This window comes from Meles meles, chromosome 8 (assembly GCF_922984935.1).
Source record: "Meles meles chromosome 8, mMelMel3.1 paternal haplotype, whole genome shotgun sequence".
Taxonomy (NCBI): Eukaryota; Metazoa; Chordata; class Mammalia; order Carnivora; family Mustelidae; genus Meles; species Meles meles.
This window is the reverse complement of record NC_060073.1, coordinates 16130099-16149317: the sequence shown is the minus strand read 5'-3', so window position 1 is coordinate 16149317 and position 19219 is coordinate 16130099. Positions and strand designations below refer to the sequence as shown.

The 19219-nt window shown below is 37.4% G+C and overlaps 2 protein-coding genes across 2 annotated transcripts; both read right to left on the bottom strand.

The window, feature by feature from the left end:
* Nucleotides 1-1573: 1573 nt before the first annotated feature.
* Nucleotides 1574-2509, bottom strand: LOC123949475 (olfactory receptor 4P4-like). The gene has a single exon (XM_046016962.1). It carries the CDS (start codon nucleotides 2507-2509, stop codon nucleotides 1574-1576), a length of 936 nt encoding a protein of 311 aa, XP_045872918.1.
* Nucleotides 2510-18018: 15509 nt separating this feature from the next.
* On the bottom strand, nucleotides 18019-18956 carry LOC123948624 (olfactory receptor 4P4-like). Its single transcript, XM_046015820.1, is given in 2 exon segments — nucleotides 18019-18731; nucleotides 18734-18956. Coding segments are annotated over 2 exon segments (936 nt in total).
* Between the last annotated feature and the right edge of the window lie 263 nt (nucleotides 18957-19219).

Sequence of the window (19219 nt, the reverse complement as noted above, 5' to 3'; positions counted from 1 at the left end):
TCATTGCACTTACAGGTTCACAGCAAAACTGAGCGGAAAGTACAAAGATTTCCCATAATTCCCCTGACCCCACACACAGCCTCCCTCTCCCAGCAGAGTGATACATCTGTTATCATCAAAAGAACCTACAGTCACAAGTCATTATCTCCCCAAATATTCTTTTCATTAGGCTCACACTTGATGTAGTACATTTTCTGGGTTTCGGTATGCATAAGGACATGTATCCACAACTGTACTAACATACAGATGTGTTTCCCGCTCTAAAAGTCCTCTGAATTCTGGCTATTCATTTTACCCGCCACACCGACCCTTGGAAAACACTGATGGTGTAGATGTCTCCATTGTTTTGCCTTTCCAGGATTCATATATTTGCAAATCACATAACAAATACCCTTTTCAGTTTGCCTTCTTTTGCTTAGTAATACACATTTAATTTTCCTGCATATCATCTTATGGCTTGATACTTCTTTTTTTTTTAGATTTTATTTATTTATTTGAAAGATAGAGACCACAAATAGGCAGAGAGGCAGGCAGAGAGAGAGGGGAGGAGGAAGCAGTCTCCCCACCAAGCAGAGAGCCGGAAGCGGGGCTCGATCCCAGAACCCTGGGATCAGGACCAGAGTCGAAGTCAGAGGCTTTAATCCACTGAACCACCCAGGTGCCCCTTGATAGCTCATTTTTTAAGCACTGAATAATATCCCATTGTCCAGAAACATCACAATTTATTTATCTATTCACCATTGGAGGGAGGTCTTGTTTGCTTCTGAGGTTTGACAATTATAAATAAAGCAGTTATAAACATGTTTATGGAGCCAAAATGTGCTTGCAAAATATACTTTAATTTGCTTTGGTTGGTTGACTATATCTTAATCTGTATATGCTAGGCTTTCTTTATTTAATTATTTTCCTCTTTCTCTCATATTCTGGTCAAAGGTGGAAAAACAAGTAATTATGTTTTTAGCATCCTGAATTATTGACTCTTGCTCTGTTTTAACAAGGTATTACTATTATTTGTAATATGAATTCAGGAGAACTGATGACCAGGAGCTGGTTTAAAACAGTTCCTCTGATACGGATTTCTTCATTGCACAGCTGATTTCTGAATGCCCTTAGAGGAAGTAGAAATGAATGTGCTATCATAAAGATACTTGTGATGATTTAGAGTCATTATTTTAATTTTAGATTTCAACTTTGTCACTAGCGCAGAATGTGTATTACTATGAGAACTGGCATATAAGCCCAGGATTTTTAATAGAATTATCATTGAAATTGTTTGCCTTTATAATTCACTGACCAAATAGTGTCACTTTATTTGATTTGGTAGTTTTTTCTACAGGTGACGCTAATCACACCTCCTTAATATCCCATAAAATTAAGTTTTCAAATAATTCTGGTATGTGGGAATTAGGATTCATTTAGCTATGCCTTTAAATTTCTTTCTAATTCCTCTTTCTTTCATGAATTTCATTCACGATAGACATTGAATAAAAAGATAATGAAATATTTTTTAGCTCATTTAGTCACATCAAGCTCATCTTTTAAATAAACTTATTTAGGTGTATATTTGCTCAAATTAATTGCATACTTCCTTTGAAAATAATGTTTGACACAAAACTTTCCTCATGGCATTTTTCATCTCTGCATTTCTCAGTGTATAGATTAAGGGATTGAACATAGGAGCAATGATGGTATAAAATAGAGCAAATATTTTGTCCTCAGGGAAAGTGGCTGGTGGTCGAAGGTAGGCAAAGATTGAGGGACCGAAAAATAAGCTGACCACAGTGATGTGAGACCCACAGGTGGAGAGGGCTTTGCGTCTTCCCTCAGCTGAGTGATGTCTTAGACTAAACAAAATAATGACATAAGAAACAAACAAGACAACAAAGGTAACTAAGGCGACTGTACCTGAATTGGCAACCACAAGGATCCCGGTGATGTAGGTATCAGTGCAGGCAACTTTCAGCAGAGGGAAGATATCACAAAAGTAGTGATCAAGTTCATTAGGACCACAAAAGGGCAATTGGATTGCCATCAATAATTGAGGAAAAGAATGGAGAGCCCCACCAGCCCAAGCAGCCAAGACTAGGAGGTAGCACTTTGTCCTGTTCATGATAAGCAGGTAGTGGAGAGGTTTGCAGATGGCAGCATAGCGATCAAAGGCCATGGCCGTAATAATGAAGACCTCAATGCCTCCAAAGAAGTGCACAGCAAATAGCTGTAACATGCAATTATTGTAGGAGATGGATTTTGTCCCTCCTAATAGGTCACCAATTAATTTGGGTGTAATGCTAGAGGTATAGCAGATGTCCATAGAGGATAAGTGGCTGAGGAAGTAATACATGGGTTGGTGAAAAAGAGGACTGCATTGAATGGAGACAAGGATCAGAAGGTTTCCTGCCAACAGGGCAATATAACAGAATAAGAAGAGCACAAAGCAAAATATTTCTATGTTCTGGTTGTACGAAAGTCCTAGAAGTATGAATTCTGAGATGTTTCTCTGCTTCTCCATATACTTGAGTTTGCTATATGTTCCACACAAATGAGTATGTATCTGAAGGAAATAAACAGAAATTTGGTGAAAACTTAATAGTATGAACACAATGATATAAAGTTTACTAAGAATAGATTGGCATGAATAATATGTGAATATTAATTATTCTTGATTTCTTAAATTAAGCTGCTTTCTCCTGTTTTATTGTGTTTGATTGTATAGAAGTATTGTGTAATAATTTTATAATGGGAATGATTATGCATGTTACTCAGTTTTACTGATAATTATTTTTAAATATGTAAATGATATTTTGAAAATTAAAGACTATTCATTATTATTAATTATATTAATTAGATAAGAAATAAGATTTATAAGAATTCTGCCAAATCAAAGAATACTGTTTTGAATATATCTTAATTGTGTGTGCCTAATATATGAGGTCAACTTTCCTATTTTCACCTTTTTCTGGACAAATTCCATGAATTATCTGGCACTGAAAGCTCAGGAAATGCAAACATACCAGTCTGAACTCCTGAAGCTTAAATTGTATAAAGCACACTCCTTTTTTGCTATGTGACCAAATATCACCAATTGGTCAAGCTAAACCAATGGAATCACTGTTATTTTATAAAGCGAAGAGTGGGGGAAAAAACTATACAGCAAAATAAAGACTGTTTATTCATGACTGAGATTGTGGAAATAAATTAGCAATTTCATCATTTTTCCTAGTTACATTTCATGTGTTAAAGAGAATTTTTAAAATGTAAATACTGTGACTGATGGTCGCGATGACAATTAAAGGATAGATAAAATCAGTAAGTTGCTCAAGTAAGTTTCAATAGTGTCTATGTCATGCTCTTGTCAAAAATTTCCTGTGTTTGTGTACAATCTAAGGAACCAGTGTCAAAAAGGGGGATGATACAGAAGATAACATTAGTCAAATGTAGTGGTCAGGTTGCACTCAGCGAAATTTATTGAAACAAAATAAATGCAACATTCCTTTATTTGCACCTTTGGTATCTGATGTGTAATTTTAAGACATTATTTATTGATACAAAATAAATTAAGAATAGAGAGAATGCATTTTGAGGAGTTTTATTTCTCAGTGATGAGGAATTATCTGTCCCCAGTGGGTTTGAACAGCTAGTGCACTTCCTGTATTTCTCTGGACCTGCTGGGACAGTCATATCTAGGCCTCCAGATGTCTATTTAAAAAACTCAGAATGCATTTGTAGCAAAGTTATATAGAAATCATCAACAGTAGGGAATCTCAAACTTATTATTTATGTGTTGTATAGTCCTAAGGACTATCATATATAGATACATACATCTATACACATATGCGTATTATACCTCTATATATTTTATATATACTATCTATATATGATATGATATGATATAACACTATATTATATTTCGTTTCTATAGAGAGTTAACAGAAAGGCATTCAGGAAATGGTCCATAAGGTAGGAGAGAAGTTCTGCTTTGAATTATTATTCTAAATTCTAACTTCAAAAAGGAGTAATTTTTATTGTTTTTCTACATTTTTTTAAAATAATACGAGCTACAGGGTATTCAGCATTTAACCTTAACTACACTTTTGTTGAAAAGTTTTAGGGAGGTAGAAATTATTGACCTATTTTCTACTCATTGCAAGTGATGTTTATTCTTTGTTAATGAGGTGAAAAATGTTAATTTTTCAGGAACAGTTATTTACCTAAAACAATTTGGTTTAAGAAGAATTATTACTCAAGAAGACTGCAAACAATTTAAAGGCAGAATTCACTTGACTAATCCAGATCTCTGATTTTAAAAAGAAGAAACTCAGATCAAGAAAATCTAATCATTTCTCACGACACAGGAGTAATACTATGTGAATGTCTAGAGACAGAAATCCTGATTCTACCTCAATTTGGGACTAATTTCATGGAATAAAACTGGGTGGGATGATGATGGATGTCGTGAGGAAAGCATGAAAAGACTATCCTGAATCTATAACTGACTAGAAAAGAATATGCAAGATGATGGGTGAACAGACACGGAGGCTCTCTTCCTGACTATTTATGGAAATAAAGATATACAGACTACTTAACAAATGTTGTCTGGAATTCTCTCATTCTAAATCATTTTAAATAATTTCCCTTCAGTTTCACCAACATGTAGATTGTTTAAATCAGGATTCTTCCTTGTTTCTAGACCATCATTGGCATTGAATCCACAATCGTGCTACTTACCCATCTCACCCTGTAACCTGAGGGTCATTACACATGATCGCTGCAGAGAGCAGATGTAAAAGGGAAAAAGGGAGGAAATTTATTGCCATAAAAATAACATTTTGATGGCAGAGATATTATAGACACCTCTTGTGTTAAAAACTGAAGTTAGAGTTGATGTGTAAAAAATGTCAGACAACCATTGAACCAGTGGTTAGAAGAACACAACAGAGGAAGAGGGAGAAACGTTGAGGCGTCTTAGGGAAACTGACCAGTGCAGTCCTTGAGTGAATTCCCTCATCTCTCTGAACGCCATCTTACTCCTTTTACAATGAAGACATCGTTATAAAATTTAGAATTTTAATGAGGAATATATGAGCTAATAAGAAATTGCCCGTGACACTTTGGTTCAAAATGGATTAGTTTAGAACCACAGAAAGCGTCATGCACCTCCACACAACCAAGGCCAGTAGGAAAATAAAGGAAAAACAAATACCATAACATGGACTTCATAACTGATCAGGTAAACTTCAGTTTCAACAATCTGTTGTGGAAAACATTTAGGTTAGTTGGATGCCCAATTGGTCCTCTTAGGGAATGCTTAACCCTAATGCTTAGAGTGATTTTTTGGACTGTGAAAATATAGTTAACTGATTACTTTACTTCCTTGGTTATTCTAAATAAAAATTCTGAGTGTGCTCTTAGTTAAACTATCAGTATAAGAATAGAGGGTTTTATGTTAAATTAAAGCTTCCATCATTGGTGCCTGGGTGGTTGAGTCAGTTAAGCTGTTGTCCTTGGCTCAGGTCATGATATCAGGGTCCGGGAATCAAGCCTTGCATCCTGCTATCTGCTCAGCAGGGAGTCTGCTTCTCTCTCTCCCTGTGTCTCTTCCCCCAGGGCTCACCCCCCACTCATGCTTGACTCTCTCTCTCAAATATGTATACATATATATATATATATATATATATATACATATATATATTTCATATATATATAAAATAAAACTTCCATCACATGTTCATGTTTTCCCTTAGTGTAGCAGAAGAGCATGCTATAAATTTAAGTTAGTTAACTGAGATGAAACTATTCTAAGATGACAGGTGCTTGAAATATAGGAATTTCTCATTACTGTACATATTCAAGCATAAACAAGGCTACTTCTTAACAACAATGTGGAGGGTAGTACATAAGTACAAGAATGGGACTCAATGAAATTCAATGAATAATACACAATTAAAACTAACATATGTAAAGCATTTTTATAGGAATGGAATTAGCATATATTGCAAAAGAACTTATAGTATTGGAATGAATTTATATGGAATAAGACCATATAATTAATTTAGATTATGTTTGGTGGAACCCTTCCCAAACCAAGATGACAAGGATAATTCACTAAGCATAAGATCCAAGAGTCTGGCAGGTTAGTTTTAGGCTACATTTCATCCCCCAGATACTCACTGTGCAAATCATTCCCAGCATCAAAATCTGCAACAACATGAAGAGAATTATAAATCAGTAATTCACATAATTCCATATTACTTCTCTGCAAATCTTTTTGGAAGTTTCAATGTGACTTACTCCTTCTACAGTTTCACAAGGGAAGTGGACTTCAAATATTTGCCGAATCTATCAGAGATGAAGAAAGGTGTTGTTATCACCCAGGAAAGTAGACTAGGAATTTCAATGCTGATTTAAGATCTGAATGCCAGACCACTAATAAAATAAAAGTATTTTTTAATTTCGGCAAAAGGTAGCAAGAGTATTTAGGTCCTAGAAATCATCGACATCTGCATACTCCTGCAGAAAATAGGATTGGGACCAACGAAATATAAACTTTAGGTGACAATACAGAAATTAATAGTTCTTTGAAAGCTATAAGTAATTACATTCCCAAAGGCATTTCTAGAGAAATCCTGGCCAATGTGCTAAACCACTGCCCAGAGTGATGTCCCTGTTTCCATGGGTGTTGCTTTCCTCCTTTGCATTAACATGCCTCAGATGCTATTTCTCTGGAGAAAGGCCATAGTCAGAGCAGGTCAAGAAATTTTGACTGTTCTGTGATTCATCCAGTTTTCTGAAAAATCAGAGAGAAACCATTGTGGCCTGTAATAGTACCCGGTTAGCTATGAGGAAAATGTGAGATGAGATAGGACAAAGAGAACCACACACAAGCATTTACAGTCCAAGTATGCCCCATTACCAAGATGTTATGTGTGTAGAGTCAATAAACCAATACAGTCAAAAATCTGCAATATAAGAACAGGTGCAGAACTATCCCTGGTTCGGGACTAACTGGAATGGATGGTTGTGGGATAGGAGAAAAAGAAAAGGAATGATAAAACAATAAATATTCTTTCCCCATGAACATGGAAGGTAGGAGAAATAAGAAAGATGAAAATTTTAAGAGAAAGTGGGCATCTTGAGGCTCAACCTTTGAAAACTCTAACTTTAGCTTAAGTCAGATCTCAGTGTGCAGGGATGATGGAGCCCCTTATCATCAGGGAGTCTACTTCTCCTTCTCCTTCTCCCTCTGCCCGTATGCCCCACTGTTTCCCCCTCTCTCTTTAAAATAAATAAAATCTAAGAAAATTCATTGAATTTTTAAAAACTTATAATTTTGCTTATTTTGACAGAAGCATTATTACCTCTAATATGCATAGAAAGACACAAAAGTTTTAGCATTTAAATAACTGACTTACATAGCCAGAAGCAAGAACATGGTATTTCTAAATTTAATGCTGTTGCCAGGCTTTGAAAGTTTTGTAATCCTGAGTAAATGAAGGAGCCTGTCTGATGCTGTTCACACAGGCTGTCCCAGTGTGCCACTTAGATATTTGGATTGTTTTGAGCTGAAAATAATCAGAGCCAAAGAGTTCAAAAGGAGTTTTTTTTTCTTCCCCAGTAACTGCCTAAAAGAACTTAGACAGACGGCCTGGTCTAGGAAGAGAGTTATCAACAGAGAAAACTACAAAGACTGTGCGGTAGGCATGGTAAACTGTGGAGGTCTCTGCAGGGCTTCCTTGTTCAAATTCCCTTCCGTGCCCATTGAATTCCTACCCCCTTTCCTTAGCTCAGGAGAACATATACACTTCAGTTGCCTGACTATCAAGGAGTTTCATTTCTTTGGGGTTCCCATACATAGAAATTGAAGTTTATTTTTCATATGTTAATCTGTCTTATGACAGTTTAATTGCTAGATCATCCAAAGAACAGAGAAGGGAAAAAGGGAAGAGCTCTCCTCCCCTACATAACCCTTCAGAACAGAGGTTATCAAAGCTTGATGATTTTACAGTTTGTCCATTTCAACACTGTGCTCAATGTTGACTAAGCTTTTACCCAATGTAGCCTGTAGCAATCCACAGAGAAGATAGCTTATCATATCTTGTATATCCTCCCCTGACAGACACACTCTAGGAATTGGAATTTAAAAATCCAATTTTTGTTTGGTAGTTTCCAATACAAACTATGCAACTGATGTTATGCATTGATCTTGTATGGCACAACCATGCTAAACTTGCATAAAAAAAGAAAGTCTCTCATATTGAATAAGAATTTGGTAGAACCAGTAGTTTTCAACATGACACAATCATACAGAAAATTCTAAGGAATGTATAGAAAATCTAGCATTATTTAGAAGTATCCAAAAGTGCTGGACCAATGAAATGATTTAAGATGAATTCACTTCTGAATACTGTTACGCTGAAAAAATAAATAAATTTAAATTAAAAAAAAAGATGAATTCACTTCTGTTTTATTATTGTGAGTTTTGTGTAGAATAGAAATTATTTTTCTCTAATGTTGGGTAAAATTCACTACCAGAGCTATCCAGACAGGGGGTGTGAAGAGAATGTAATAAATTCTGTTACTTTAAGATGTAAATAAACACCACTGAGAATATGTATCTTTAACTTTCAGGAGCTTGTGTATTTATATCATTAAAAGACTTTTTTGTCCAGTCTAAGGCATTGAATTTATTGGCCTTAATATGAACACTACATCTTTTGTCATTATTTTAAAAGTGTGTAATGTGTAGTGATATCACTTCTATTATTAAAAGCAGCTATGTTTAGTAATCAATGAGTTATAAGTATCTCAGGAGTCAAGATCCTGGAAACTAAACCAAAGCAAAATCCAAACAAAATAGAGGTAATGATGTAATAAGCTAAGGAAAGAAAGGGCTGACATAACTAACATTCTTGGCGTGGCACCTGGGTGTCTGGTGGCTCAGTTGGTTAAGTGTCAGCCTTTGGCTCAGGTCATGATCTCAGGGTCCTGAGATGGAGCCCCATGGCTGGCTCCTTGCTGAGCAGGAAGCCCTGCCTGCTGCTCCCCCTGGTTGTGTTCTCTCTCTCTTTCTCTCTCTATCAAACAAATACATAAAATCTTTAAAAAATTAAAAAAAGATAACTAACATTCTTAAATAGAGAAATGTTAACCCTCTAGAAGAATTAATAAAACTCCAAAAATGTCATTGACATCAATCAGGAGAAAAATGAGGAAAAAAAACCCACAAATTAATAATATGAGGAATAGAACTCATATGTTGCTGAAGGGAGTGTTCATTTTTACAAAATATTTGAAATCCAGATGATGATATCTATTCCAGCTTATCATAAGCTATTTTCTAGGGGGACCTGGGTGGCTCAGTTGGTTGAGCATCCCACTCTTGGCTTTAGCTCAGGTCATGATCTCAGGGTTGTGGGATGAAGGCCCACATCAGGCTTTGCTCTGAACACAGTCAGTTTCCTTCCCTTTACCTCTGTTCCTCACCCCCCACACTGTGACACATTCTTGCAGGCTCTCTTTCTGTCTCTTTCAATAATTAAAATAAATAAAATACTTCGTAAGCATTTTCTACCTATTCTACCTCTAGATACTTATTTGCAATATCATAAAACTGCATGAACAGCACCAAGTCATCAACAAGTAGATGTAGTTAGAACATCATTAGGTATGGATTCATACCTGGCATTGGGAAGCAATATATTCCTTGAACATATGGCGGAGACGTTGTTTGTCATAAATTTCAAAGAGGCAATGACCAAATTAAGCTTACATAGGGAAAACTAAATCATTCTTGTACTTAAATTGAGATCATAAAGCATTTCAAAGTCAGAAACCAAAAAGTCTGAGACCAGAATTCTTACAACAAGTACCCACTTGGATGGGACAGATAGGCCAGGAATCTCAGCAAAATGGACAGGTCAAGCATTCTCAAAAATGCTTGAGTCTCAAGGGACAGAAGCCTACTTTTAATTGCCCTGACGGTTATTGTGAGAAAGATTTCCAGTTGGATTCAGAGCTGAATTCAATTACAATTTGCGTATCTGGATGCACTGAAGGAAGAGCCCAAGGAAAGCATATTTGCATGAGGAATAAGAAGCAAGTTGACACAGAATTATCAACACAGAAGAACTTCTAAAGATAGTCTCAAAATAATAAGGAAACGTATTCAGTTGAAATAAAAGAAACAGGTTTCAGTAAACCATATAATATGTAAAAGGTAACAGTGAAAGCATTATACCTATTTTCTCTCACAAGTTTATCATAGAATTTATAATATGGGTGGACAGAACTAAATAACACTGAAAGAAAACATGGGAGATAAAGAATTGGAGGAGAATAATAGGCTAACAGTGCTTGAGAATCCAATCAGAAAACCTTGTACCAGCAGAAAGAGACCAATGGCTTGAGGACATTTAGTAAATAGAGGCAGCCTTTCAAAAGCTTCCAAGGTTTTTCCTTCCTTCTAATGAAAAAGTGTACTGAGGAGACACCCTTGACCCCAGAAATCAAGTTCTAGTCAAGCCAATAGTTAGCTTCACAGAGAAAATCACCAGCATCGCCACCTCCCTTCCTCATCAGTGGGTAGCTTCAGATAGAAGGAACCAAGAAACATCAGTGCTTCTTCCACTAACATAATGAGTAAAAATAGAACTTTTGCTGCTGTTAATAGATAGATAAGGAACAGAGTTTTCAAAAACTTGAGACTTCAAACTGAGAGAGCTTGGATACAACATTTTACCAGCCATACTATTTAACACCTCTAAACAAAAACCTTAAATTCTAAAGTCTTAAAACAAAGGCAACTGTTCCAATCATTTATAGGATATTTACCATGTACCAAAAATTCAACTAGGAATATCATGTCTACTATGCTCAAAATCATACAGCTTGCTGGTGCCAAGCAGGTCTTCCTAACTGAGATCTTAAATTCCTGGCCACCATAATGCACCTGGCACACCATATTCCCTCAGAATCACCTGCATGTGAGAACTTAACTCTATTCATGGAGGCTCTATTATATGAAAGACACAGAAATGGGAAGGTCCAGAGTTGAATCAGGCCTTCCATCCTGCTCTGGCAGCCCACCCTGAGGGCTGATTTTAGCTCTTCTGGTGTTCTCGTCATCAAGAGAACCCCATGATTACGGTGTCACATAAAATAGATATTTCAAAGCAATCAGTTCTAAATACTTCAGCCTTCACTCTGTACCTAAATCAACAACTTTTTTTTTTTTTAAGGAAACAGAGATTGTTTTAATTTGTTTTTATTTTTTTAAAGATTTTTTAAATTTATTTGACAGACATAGATCACAAGTAGGCAGAGAGGCAGGCAGAGAGAGAGGAGGAAGTAGTCTCCCTGCTGAGCAGAGAGCCCGACACAGGGCTCCATCTATGACCCTGGGATCATGACCTGAGCCGAAGGCAGAGGCTTAACCCACTGAGCCACCCAGGTGCCCGGCCAACTTTTTGAGACCATTTTGATTTTACTAAATATCTCTTAGGGGATGTTTTAGGTACAGTATCTGAATCAGCCCTCACAATGGATGCCTACAGACCAATACAGGGTTGAACACAGTTGAAGGATTAGGAGAGGGGGCTGGGGCAGGGAGTCACCTACAACCTTACAGCTAAGCTAGTTTGGGCCTCTGGTCTTCGCCTTAGGCCCCTGACAAGGTATCTAAGCTTCTTCCAGCCTGGTGTTTTCTGATAACTCTGGGGCATAAAGAAAGAAGCTGTGTAACAGATTTCTTTGTTACCACGCTGTCTTGGTGATCACAGCTTTGTAGTAAAGCTTGAAATCGGGTAACGTGATGCCGCCAGTTTTGTTTTTGTTTTTCAACATTTCCTTAGCAATTCGGGGTCTCTTCTGGCTCCATACAAATTTTAGGATTATTTGCTCCAGCTCTTTGAAAAATATCGGTGGAATTTTGATCGGAATGGCATTAAAAGTATAGATTGCTCTAGGCAGTATAGACATTTTAACAATGTTTATTCTTCCAATCCAAGAGCATGGAACAGTCTTCCATCTTTTTGTGTCTTCTTCAGTTTTTTTCATGAGTGTTCTGTAGTTCCTCGACTACAGGTCCTTTACTTCTTTGGTTAGGTTTATGCCCAGGTATCTTATGGTTCTTGGTGCTATAGTAAATGGAATCGATTCTCTAATTTCCCTTTCTGTATTTTCATTGTTAGTGTATAAGAAAGCCACTGATTTCTGTACATTGACTTTGTATCCTGCCACATTACTGAATTGCTGTATGAGTTCTAGTAGTTTGGGGGTGGAGTCTTTGGGGTTTTCCATATAAAGAATCATGTCATCTGCGAAGAGAGAGAGTTTGACTTCTTCCTTGCCAATTTGGATACATTTATTTCTCTTTGTTGTCTGATTGCCGTTGCTAGAACTTCTAATACTATGTTGAACAAGAGTGGTGAGAGTGGGCATCCTTGTCGTGTTCCTGATCTCAACGGGAAGGCTGCAAGCTTTTTCCCATTGAGGATGATATTTGCTGTGGGTCTTTCATAGATAGATTTTATGAAGTTCAGGAATGTTCCCTCTATCCCTATACTTTGAAGCGTTTTCATCAGGAATGGATGCTGGATTTTGTCAAATGCTTTTTCTGCATCAATTGAGAGGACCATGTGGTTCTTCTCTCTTCTCTTATTGATGTGTTCTATCACACTGATTGATTTGCGAATGTTGAACCAACCTTGCAACCCAGGGATGAATCCCACCAGGTCATGGTGGATAATCTTTTGAATGTGCTGCTGGATCCTGTTTGCTAGGATCTTGTTGAGAATCTTTGCATCCGTATTCATCAGTGATATTGGTCTGAAATTCTCCTTTTTGGTAGGGTCTTTGCCTGGTTTGGGGATCAGTGTAATGCTGGCTTCATAAAAAGAGTCTGGAAGTTTTCCTTCTGCTTCAATTTTTTGGAACAGCTTCAGGAGAATTGGTGTTATTTCTTCTTTGAAAGTTTGGTAGAATTCCCCAGGGAATCCGTCAGGTCCTGGGCTCTTGTTTTTTGGGAGGTTTTTGATCACTGCTTCAATCTCATTACTAGATATCGGTCTATTCAGGTTGTCAATTTCTTCCTGGTTCAATTTTGGGAGGTGTAGCTTTCCAGGAATGCATCCATTTCATCTAGGTTGCTTAGCTTATTGGCATATAACTGTTGGTAATAGTTTCTGATGATTGTTTCTACTTCCTTGGTGTTGTGATCTCTCCCTTTTCATTCATAATTTTATTAATTTGGGCTTTCTCTCTTTTCTTTTGGATTAGTGTGGCCAATGGTTTATTGATCTTATTGATTCTCTCAAAAAACCAGCTTCTAGTTTCATTGATACGTTCTACTGTATCTCTCGTTTCTACCTCATTGATCTCTGCTCTAATCTTGATTATTTCCCTTCTTGCATGTGGAGTTGGTTTGATTTGTTGTTGATTCTCCAGTTCTTTAAGGTGTAGAGACAGCTGGTGTATTCTGGATTTTTCAATGTTTTTGAGGGAGGCTTGGATAGACCAGTGGAACAGAGTAGAGAGCCCAGATATGGACCCTCAACTCTATGGTCAGATAATCTTTGAAAAACAGGAAAAAATATTCAATGGAAAAAAGACAGTCTCTTCAATAAATGGTGCTGGGAAAACTGGACAGCGATATGTAGAAGAATGAAACTCGACCATTCTCTTACACCATTCACAAAGATAAACTCGAAATGGATAAAAGTCCTCAACGTGAGACAGGAATCTCTCAGAATCCTAGAGGAGAACATAGGCAGTAACCTCTTCGATATCAGCCACAGCAACTTCTTTCAAGATATGTCTCCAAAGGCCAAGGAAACAAAAACAAAAATGAACTTTTGGGACTTCATCAAGATCAAAAGCTTCTGCACAGCAAAGGAAACAGTCAACAAAACAAAGAGGCATCCACGGAATGGGAGAAGATATTTGTAAATGACAGTACAGACAAAAGGTTGATATCCAGGATCTACAAAGAACTTCTCAAACTCAACACACACAAAACAGATAATCATATCAAAAAATGGGCAGAAGATATGAACAGACACTTCTCCAACGAAGACATACAAATGGCTATCAGACACATGAAAAAATGTTCATCATCACTAGCCATCAGGGAGATTCAAATTAAAACCACATTGAGATACCACCTAACACCAGTTAGAATGGCCAAAATTAGCAAGACAGAAAACAACGTGTGCTGGAGAGGATGTGGAGAAAGGGGAACCCTCTTACACTGTTGGTGGGAATGCAAGTTAGTGCAGCCACTTTGGAGAACAGTGTGGAGATTCCTGAAGAAATTAAAAATAGAGCTTCCCTATGACCCTGCAATTGCACTGCTGGGTATTTACCCCAAAGATACAGATGTAGTGAAAAGAAGGGCCATTTGTACCCCAATGTTTATTGCAGCAATGGCTACGGTCGCCAAACTGTGGAAAGAACCAAGATGCCCTTCAATGGATGAATGGATAAGGAAGATGTGGTCCATATACACAATGGAGTATTATGCCTCCATCAGAAAGGACGAATACCCAACTTTTGTAGCAACATGGACAGGACTGGAAGAAATTATGCTGAGCGAAATAAGTCAAGCAGAGAGAGTCAAGTATCATATGGTCTCACTTCTTTGTGGAGCATAACAAATAACAATGAGGACATGGGGAGATGGAGAGGAGAGGGAGTTGAGGGAAACTGGAAGGGGAGATGAACCATAAGAGACTATGGACTCTGAAAAACAACCAGAAGGTTTTGAAGGGGCAGCAGGAGGGGGTGGGTGGTGGGAGGTTGAGGAATCAGGTGGTGGGTAATAGGGAGGGCACGTACTGCATGGAGCACTGTGTGTGATGCCAAAACAATGAACACTGTTATGCTGTAAATAAGCAAATAAAAATAAATAAATAAATTTAAAAAAATGAGATTTTAAATAAGTAGTAAATTCCTATGTAGATTAATGGAATCTATTAATAAATTGATAAATAATTTAATTTGTTATATTTTATTTGTCAGCTTTAAATACAGTGTCATCCATTTTTTGCCAATAAAACATTTGGACCTTTGGAAAAAGAATAGAAAAAAAATACGTGTATAAATACACACACACACATATATACACACATATATTTATATATATACACATATATTTATATACTTATATATACTTAAATTTTGTTGCAAGGCATTCTTTCTAATGAGATAGGAATTTCCCTGACCTGTACTAAAATATTGCAAGAACCCCAGGAGTCCCAAAACAACACATGCACAGGCACAGCCGTTTTACACACACACACACACACACACAGATGCACATGGCATTTGTATACTTAAAAAAAATTCCAAAACACTTTTGCCGAAGTCTGCATTAAGCCATCAAATAGATAGATGAATAAGCTGTTAAATTCAATTTCCTATGGGACAGACAAAATATTTTCCTATCATATTCTGGAGGCTTTCATGGGTCTAGTAGGAAAAAAAAGATTATTAGTTATATATGTAAAAGTTCCTAAGATTTGAAACATCAAAAAACTGGTGCCAGACACTAAGATAATACCTACTACCTCCATGACTTATCTTTGACTTTTGCCTTGACTCTGGAGTAACTGAAGAGTTACTCAAGAAGTTAACTGAGTTAACTCAAGAAGTAACTGAATGAAGCTAAGTTTGTGTGGAAACAATGAAATCATTCTGCTGAGAAAAGACTAATTCTGGGCAGAAAGAAATTGGAAATGATTGGAAGCACAGAGCTGAGATTATGTTATATGATCAATGGACAAAGAGGTAACCAATAATGGAGGGAGTAGTGCCACCTTAATGCAGAAAATTAAAAAAACAACAACAAAAAAACTATTCTAAGCATCTGGTGGTCTGCAAATTTCATTATACCCTTTATAGGCACAGGGGATTATACATTAAATTCTTAGCCTTTTGACATCGCTTTTCTTATGGTTAATGCATGATTGTTCATGACACAAGGACAAGTTCTAGATATATAAGAACAATGCATATAGTCACATAAAATAAAGATTATTATCATAGAATTTAATTCAGCTACTATTTGTTTACATATTAATTTGTGCCAAGTTTACTTTTAGAAAAAAAGAAAGATAAAAAGAAAAATAAAGATGTACCACATACTCTATTTCTCAGACAATCTGGTGAAAGCACAGTTCACAAGAAGATGCACGTAGATAGGACATAGGGTCATTTCAGGTGGAGAAAACACACTGCTGGATAGCAACAAAAGAACAGGCCAGGAATCAGAACGACTTCTAGTCTGCTGGATCTGCCAAGTCTTCCTGAATAGGAAAAATGAGCAGTGTGAACTATAGATAAGACATGGACCCTCAGGCATGGCGTGGGGACTCCTAAGCAGAGGAGATAGCTGATATACAACCCAAAAGCTGACAGATTGTAGAGCGTGTTTGGAGAATGTAAATGGACCCAGTGTAGCTGGATGAAAGCATCCAGGAGAAGGGACACACAGAAGGAAAGACAGAGAAAGAGGGAATTACATAACGTGGCTTTTCAATGAGCCGTATGCTGTATTAAAACTTCACGTGTGTTTGTCCAAGTGATAGTATATCTTCATGAGCTATAATATTACCCCATTTCATAGACACATGCATAATTAAATCAAATTGCCAAGACCCAGAGACAGGGTGCCTGGGTGGCTCAGAGGGTTAAAGCCTCTGCCTTCAGCTCAGGTCATGATCTCAGGGTCCTGGGATCAAGCCCAACATCCGGCTCTCTGCTCAGCAGGGAGTCTGATTCCCCGCCCCCGCCACCAACTGCCTCTCTGCCTATTTGTGATCTCTGTCTAATAAATAATAAAATCTTCCCCAATGGACATTGGGGAGGGGAGGCGAACCATAAGAGACTATGGACTCTGAAAAACAACCTGAGGGTTTTGAAGGGTCAGGGGTGGGAGGTTGGGGTAACAGGTGGTGGGTAATAGGGAGGGCACATTTTGCATGGAGCACTGGGTGTTGTGCAAAAACAATGAATACTGTTATGCTGAAAAAAATAAATAAAATGGGAAAAAAAAAGAAATTTTAAAAAAGTTAAATAAATAAATAAATAAATAAATAATAAAATCTTAAAAAAAAAAAAAGACCTGTATCCCTGGAGATAAAAATACATTATATGTTTATTAAAAAAAAAAAAAGAAAGAAAGAAAGAAAGAAAGGATGAATACCCAACTTTTGTAGCAACATGGACGGGACTGGAAGAGATTATGCTGAGTGAAATAAGTCAAGCAGAGAGAGTCAAGTATCATATGGTCTCACTTATTTGTGGAGCATAACAAATGACATGGAGGACATGGGGAGATGGAGAGGAGAAGGAAGTTGAGGGAAATTGGAAGGGGAGGCGAACCATAAGAGACTATGGACTCTGAAAAACAACCTGAGGGTTTTGAAGGGGCGGGGGTGGGAGGATGGGGGAACCAGGTGGTGGGTAATAGGGAGGGCACGTATTGCATGGAGCACTGGGTGTTGTGCAAAAACAATGAATACTGTTATGCAGAAAAAATAAATTAATTAATTAAAAAAAAAGAACCCAGAGATAAAAACTTGCAGAGTCAATATGTAACCCAGCTCTCCCTGACTCCAAAGCCTGTCATTGTAACACCATACTTTCTTCCAGTGTGATGACCTCTGATAGAACCAGTTAGAGCTGAACCAATTTAGGGACATTTATGGTAAACAAGTGAGAAGGTTGGATTTTGTTTCAAGGAAAATAGGGATCCATATAAATTTTTTTGAGTGACTAGTGATTTGATCAGAGATGAGCTGTGGAAGGGCATTTCTTGAATTCCTCAAATCCAAGTGCTCACAACTGGAACTAACTGGACTCTTTAAAGCACAGATTGCAATCTGAATTACAATGACTTGCTTCTTTGGCTCATACTAACTTCAGAGGTTTTTAGTCCAGCTCCCCAAAGAGAGCTCATATGCTTTCTATGAGATCACAACTGGTCAGTGCTCTGGGGACACAGGATTGAAAGCACAATGAAAATCAGCCTCTTGACTTGATTTCTGAATGTGCCATTTTAGACCACACCTTCCCCATGGCGATTTTCATCTCCATGTTTCTCAGGGTGTAGATGAGAGGATTCAGCATAGGGGCAATCACAGTATAAAACACAGAGATTTCCTTATCCTTGTTCTCACTCCCTGCAGGTAGAATGTAAATATAGATACAGGGCACAAAGAATAAAACTACAACTGTAATATGAGAGCTGCAGGTGGAGAGAGCTTTGCATCTCCCTACGGAGGAGTATGTCCTAAGATTATATAATATGAGAATATAAGAAGCCACCAGGATAAGAAAAATGACAACTGCCACCATTCCTGAATTAGCAATCACTAAGACACTAACAACATGAATGTCTTTGCACACCAGTTTCAAAAGAGGCTTCACATCACATATGTAGTGATCGATCTGATTAGGACCACAGAAAGGCAAGTTGAGTACCATGAGCAATAGAGCGACAGAGTGCCAAAAACCCACACCCCAGGCCATGAAGACCAACATGTTACACCTCCGCCGGTTCATGAGGACCATGTAGTGCAGGGGCTTGACAATGGCAATGTAGCGGTCTAAAGCCATGGACACCAAGATGAATATCTCCACACCCCCCAGCAAGTGGGCAGTGAAGAGCTGGGCCATACAGTTGTTATAGGAAATGTTTTTTCTTGCTGCACCTAAGTCCCTGATTAGCCTGGGACCACAGTGGAGGTGTAGCAGAGATCCATGACGGAAAGGTGACAGAGAAAATAGTACATTGGTTGTTTGATTAGACGGCTGCAGGTGATGATGTGTAAGATGATGAAGTTTCCCATTAAGACAGCCAGGTAGCACAGCAGGAACAAGAGAAAGAAGAGTAGTTCTAATTGCTTATTTCCCCACAGTCCTATGAAAACAAATTCTGTGACATTGTTCTGATTTTCCATGAGGTTGAGGTGAGTCCAGAGACACAACAGAAACTTAATGCATCTGAAATGATACAGAACATATAATATTTTTAGTAATACTTTAAAAATGTTTGGAGTATTTTTACATGAAAAAATATGCAGGTCACAGAGGAATTTTTTGCACTTAATGTTTGAAATCTTTCCAGTTTAAGACAAATATCATTATTCAAATGATGTTTACTGAGAGCATACTAAATCCTGGGAATTTTATGAACATTTTGCATACATAATTCATACTAAAC